Source organism: Cyphomyrmex costatus, unplaced genomic scaffold, assembly GCF_001594065.2.
Source record: "Cyphomyrmex costatus isolate MS0001 unplaced genomic scaffold, Ccosl1.0 scaffold152, whole genome shotgun sequence".
Classification (NCBI taxonomy): domain Eukaryota; kingdom Metazoa; phylum Arthropoda; class Insecta; order Hymenoptera; family Formicidae; genus Cyphomyrmex; species Cyphomyrmex costatus.
The window spans coordinates 339,713-346,188 of record NW_017275522.1 but is presented as its reverse complement, the minus strand read 5'-3'; the positions used below and the strand labels follow the sequence as shown (position 1 = coordinate 346,188).

Sequence of the window (6,476 nt, the reverse complement as noted above, 5' to 3'; positions counted from 1 at the left end):
GCTCTGTATTTGGTGGGACCAGAAGGGTGTAGTGTACCATGAGCTGTTGAAATCTGGTCAAACAGTCACAGGAGATTTCTACCAACAACAAATAATCCATTTGAGCCGAGCATTGCGCGAAAAACGACCAGAATATGAAACAAGACGGCATAAAGTGATCTTGCTTCACGACAACGCTCGACCTCGCGTCACAAAACTCGTTAAGGAAACGTTAGAAGCACTTCGCTGGGAAGTGCTACCTCATACGGCTTATTCACCAGACTGTGCCCCTTCCGACTACCACCTGTTTCGGTCAATGGTACACGCACTTGCAGAGGAACACTTCAACTCTTATGAAAGCATCGAAAAATGGGTATGTATAATGAAGCGATATAAACATGGAATTTAACTTTCCAAGTGAGTATCGGCGAACTTATAATGACGTGCAACATTTTCATCTCTTATTTTATTACACCATATAAACGATTTTTATATCTCGAACGTTTATAAATTTTTTTTTACGATATCAGTAGCTGTAATTGGTAATAGCATTCTTAATATTTAAATGCTACGTTTTACAGAGCAGTTGAGTTTCTACATTTATATGAAGAGCATATTTAATGATCATTTTACGTCATACCATCGAAAGAACGAGACATTTTTTATGATCTAATTTCCCACATGGACATTACAAAATCTTCAGGATATAAAGGTACTAATATTTTGTGTTAAGTATTTTCCGTTTATTATATAGTTTAACTTTGGTATATAGACATCGCACGTATCAAAATCTTACCTATCGTAATCTATCGAAGATTATTTAATGTGTTTAAAACAAAAATTTTATCAGTAACAATTTTAACAATTTTACACTTTTTACTATTATTAAAAAAATATTAAAAATCCGAAAAAATTATTTTGCATATTAAAAATAATTTATTTACACCGTTGCAAATTTGCCGCATATTCTATAGAGGTAAATAATTATATTTTGACTAATTTGCACACAATCACTCTCTTATACATCTAGATACATATGGTATATGTATAACTATTATGTTATAATTTCAGTTTTTTACTACTAATATTAATAAAACTCGTTTGAATCAATTTATCAACATAATAATGTAGCAAAATTATTATTATTCATATAATTATAGTATTACATTTTAAAAACATTTGAGATTACTAACAATATAAAAACTAAAGTTTTCCGTAAATACTTGAACGTCAGGAGACGCGGTAGTGTCTCCGGCCATGTTCAAAAACTGAAAGACACTGCAAGTTTTTTATCTCCAGCCACCAAAGTCCATTTTTGTAGGTATATGCGATACATGTCCAGTTAATGGAAAATTTACCCTAAAAGAGTTAAGCCCTTATATTTTGCTATACTTTATTCCTTTCCATTTTTCTATGCTTATGTATTATTAAATAATTATTAAGCTTTTGGCATTCTCTTTATCGTTGGAATGAAATTGCATGTACATGATTAATAACAGCATACTAACTTGATAATACATCAAACAGCTTATTATTATGTGTGAAATATAATAGATATAGACAATATTACGATTAGTAAAACACGAATAAGCAACGTAATGACAAAAAATAAATGTAAAAAATAATTCAAAATTAATTAATTTTAAATATTATATTTCTTGTACTAATACGTGCTATCTCTAGCTTTCCCTAAATGAGTGAATGCTCCGCGATTCTCTAGCTTTTTATTCGATTTCCTTTCATAGTCATGCGTCTTTCAATAGACGCCGCAGAGTGAAACTGCATGTACTCAACTTGTAAAATTCTTTGCATATTCTTACTCTTCTAATATCTATAATATTTCTTTTATGTGATTATATATATATATATATATATAAAATGCATAACTTACTATATCATAATTACATAATACGTTGACAAATCGATATAACTGTAACCGTGGTTTTATTAATATTAATTGTAGAAATCTGAAATAATAATACAATACTAATTTAACATGAAAACATAGACTATAACAAGGTAATTTCATGCAAATTATCCCAGGCGAATGCTTTAATTTTTTTTCTGACATCTGCGGCAAAAAAATCTATTCTTATGATATTGCCTTAGTGTCAATTTCAGTATAATTGTTTAAAAATTTATATATTAATTTGCAATTATTTTATTCAAATCGCTTACCTATATATTGTTTAAATTATCAGATTTCATATGGGCAGTTAATCTACATCGTTTAGGATTAGAAACAGTGGGTCTGTGGCCCAAATCCAACAAATGTACTAAGAAAAGTTTCTGGCTAGAAATTTGGGTCGGCATCGTTTTTATTTTATTAATATTTGTTTCTAATATTCCACTAATATGTGCAGTTATACGAGTTTGGGGCAATATGGTATTTGTAATAAACAATTTACAGACAGCATTACCTCAGATCATTGTATCAGTGAAATACGTTATCTTACTACGGAAACGAACACGTATGTCCAAAATAATGTAACATAAAATATATATTTAGTATTATATTCTCTTGTTTGTGTGTTAATTCATGTTATGCATAAGAGATATTCATAATAGTGCTCAGAAAAAGAACCGGGTAACGTTGAAGATTGACATCCGCCCGCCCGTCAGTCATTTGTTACACATGGATAAAAACTGATTCCGCAAGTACCCGAATCATATGGGTACCCATGACATCATGGTACCCGTAATTTGTAACTATGTTTCCATTACTATACCATTTAATTAAATCGATAAATTTATAAATGCAATCTAGGTACATACATATATAAAATATATGAAGTGAGCATCTATATGACATTGGTACTCGCGAAATCGGTTTTCACCCGCGTGCAACAAATGACTGACGGGCGGGCGGGTGCCCAAATACCCGGGTATTTCGAACACTAATTTATAAATGCATATGTATTGTCAATAATAACGGTAACAAGAAATTATATGTATATAATTTATGCCTATATATATGGCAACATATGTGAGAATAAAATATAAAATGTGTATAATTCCCATCTCTCTCTCTTATAGTAGTTTATAAAATATAAATAATACCATATACATCTGAATAATTCAACATTTTAGCACCTATGACAATACTTACATTATATAAATGTATATATTTATATGTTTAAGTTCTCTTGTCAATTATAAATATGATGGCAGAAGATTGGATAGCATTCAAACTGGACGGAGAAAGAGATGTGATGATAAAACGAGCACGAACAGCGCGATTAATTACATTGATTGGATATAGTACGATAACAACAGCGGTTCTCACAATAATTATTCTTTCTTGTTTTAGCATTGAAGTAACATTCGTATCGAATTCTACGAATAGGCATAAGTCATTACTGTTTGAAACGTATCATTTTTACGATTCAAATAAGAGTCCGCAATTTGAATTGACATATTTTCTTCAGACTGTGACACTATTGTTGTCGGCTATCATTTATATGTCTATAGATATTTTTCTAGTACTGATAGTTTTTCACATTTGTGGCCAGTTAGAAAATCTTAGCTGTCGTATGGTTAATTTGATTTTATACAATGATTTCAATAAAGTTTTAAACAACATTGTGAGGACCCATTTACGTCTTATCAGGTATAAATTTTTATTGTGATAATAAAGGACGTCTAACAAAATTGATTTAGATGCATTATTGAATATATGTATGTATATTATCTTAAAATTTGTTAAATATTACATTTTACAGCAGAGATATTCATTTTTGATACTTTTTTATTTACTTTCCATTTCTGTGATCTCTATTGTATCTTTATTATGTTTTATTCCTTGTCACATATATGTATGTAGTTAAAATGTTAGTCTTTCAAAAATATTTTTATTAATTTATAATGTAATTTGTAATGTATAGGACAGTGATATACATACATATTTTATCTTTGGTATATATACTTTAGAAAAACGGAAAATTACTGCTTACTTTTTAAAAATAACTGATTACTTGTTACCGACTCAAAAAAGTAACGCATTACCATTACCGTCATTTAAAGAATAACAATTCGTTACTTTTTCGTTAAGGATAAAATGAAATTGTTTCAAAAAATGTTGCAATTTTTTTAAAGTGGAAACAATGAACAGTAGATATGTAAAAACCACAACTAAGAAAGGAAGTGCTTTTCCGATTCGAACTTCGTACATAATATTTTAATAAATCAATTTACACATTCCCAGTATTACAAATCACGCGCCACGTGCAGAATAAATTTCCTGTATATTTTGTAACATTTATAGCATTTTATCAGTTTAATATGATAATTCTTTCAAATATTCTTATTCTTGCAGACTTGCCAACTATGTCGAAAGTACATACTCTGTAATGGTGTTGATATTGATTTTACAATTTTGTATTGTATTTTGCCTAAGTGGGTTTTCATTTACTATTGTAAGATTTAGTAAAATAAACGCGAAAAAATATATTAATCTACTAGGGGCGTACACATCTTTACCTTCTTATAATTTATATATTTCAGTTGTTAGCTGACAGAAAACTGAAGAAAGCCGTTATCGCGCAAGGATGTTACTCGATACTGATTCTTATTTCCTTCTTAACGAATACTTTTCTCTATTGTGAAATGGGAGAGCTTGTAATGGATCAAGTAAGTCATACTTACAATAATAAGTAAGTTATAATATATACAGATGATATATATTGTTCAACAAAGATTAAAATCTTTTTACGACCGTACATGTGATAAACACAAACAAGAAGAAGACATTCTATAACGTCGACCATCAGAGGTCTATCGATATTCGCAAAATTCTCGCAAGTGTTGAGACACGCATATATCTCTTTATATAGAATCTCGACTTAATAACTTACTAAGGTGTCTAAGGTAGGCTTCCACTACAATGCCTTACTGATGAGTCCAGTAGTGTAAGCCGGGACGAAAAGCCAAAAAATTTATGTGATATTCTTCGTTAATATAAGAATTAAAGATTTAATTATTTACAGAATTTAAATAAGGCGTTTCAATTTATCATCTTTAGATTTTAAATTGTCATTCAAAACACGTTGGATATTCGTATTCGCGCGTTCTCATTGTCCGCGGATCTCGCATCTGCGACGCTAGATATTAGGTACCTTATATAACTTGAAACCCGCCCTCTAGCTATAAATAGCTGTAGCTTTGATAATCGTCAACTGTAATGGCTGAACAAAGGCATCATTTACTTTACAGTTTGGACCTTTGTCAATAATATTCAGTATATAAAAGTTTGTGTTTGTGACAACAACATAGTTGTTCACTGCGAAGAAGATGTCTGAATTTCAACCAAAAAAGCATCATTTGCGCAAAGCTTTGCTTTTCTGTTTCAATTTGAAGAAAACTGCTGCTAAATCTCATCGAATGCTTGTTGAAGCTTATAAGGAACTTGCTCTATTGGAAACAACTTGCAAGGAATGGTTTCGACGATTCAAACTTGGTGATTTTGACACGAATGATAAAGCACGTCATCGATACAGAACTGCAAGCAATGGTGGATGAAGATCCATGTCAAACACAAAATCAACTTGCAGAAACGTTGAATGTTACTTAAACAGCTATTTCCAAGCGTTTAAAAGCCATGGGAAAGGTATATAAGGAAGGAAGATGGGTACCATATGAATTGAAAGAGAGAGACATCGAAAGGCGAAAAACCATTTCCGAAATGCTGCTTGCCAGGCAAAAAAGAAAGGGGTTTTTGCATCGAATTGTGACTGGCGATGAAAAGTGGATTTATTTCGATAACCCCAAACGCCGAAAAACCATTTGCGATCCATCCAGGCCAACCATCAACATCGACGCCAAAACGGAATATTCATGGGAAGAAGGCTATGCTCTGTATTTGGTGGGACCAGAAGGGTGTAGTGTACCATGAGCTGTTGAAATCTGGTCAAACAGTCACAGGAGATTTCTACCAACAACAAATAATCCATTTGAGCCGAGCATTGCGCGAAAAACGACCAGAATATGAAACAAGACGGCATAAAGTGATCTTGCTTCACGACAACGCTCGACCTCGCGTCACAAAACTCGTTAAGGAAACGTTAGAAGCACTTCGCTGGGAAGTGCTACCTCATACGGCTTATTCACCAGACTGTGCCCCTTCCGACTACCACCTGTTTCGGTCAATGGTACACGCACTTGCAGAGGAACACTTCAACTCTTATGAAAGCATCGAAAAATGGGTATCTAACTGGATAGCCTCTAAAGATGAGTCGTTCTTTCGCCGTGGGATCCGCTTATTACCAGAAAGATGGAAAACAGTCATATCTAACGATGGCCAATACTTTGATTGATAAATTCTTTTTACTTATTTTTTAAATAAAGGCTTAATTTTGGCAAAAAAAAAAAGGGGGCGAGTTTCAAGTTATATACCTAATATTTTGTAATTCCTACCCGCTCAGGCGCTGCTATCGGGGCGCTCGCGTATCATCATCGATCGTCTTGTTCGATCCGGCATTACCTATTAATCAAGTCGTTGG

At 32.2% G+C, this 6,476-nt stretch overlaps 1 protein-coding gene across 1 annotated transcript in view; it reads left to right on the top strand.

The window, feature by feature from the left end:
- LOC108783459 (uncharacterized) overlaps positions 1–4,329 on the top strand; it is a 65,149-nt gene extending 60,820 nt beyond the window's left edge. Inside the window, exons 6-10 of the mRNA XM_018552027.1 lie at positions 23–352; positions 734–743; positions 2,181–2,450; positions 3,151–3,510; positions 4,295–4,329. Coding sequence (XP_018407529.1) covers positions 23–352; positions 734–743; positions 2,181–2,450; positions 3,151–3,510; positions 4,295–4,329 — 1,005 coding nt within the window. The remainder of the gene's footprint in view (positions 1–22; positions 353–733; positions 744–2,180; positions 2,451–3,150; positions 3,511–4,294) is intronic.
- The last annotated feature ends 2,147 nt before the right edge of the window (positions 4,330–6,476 follow it).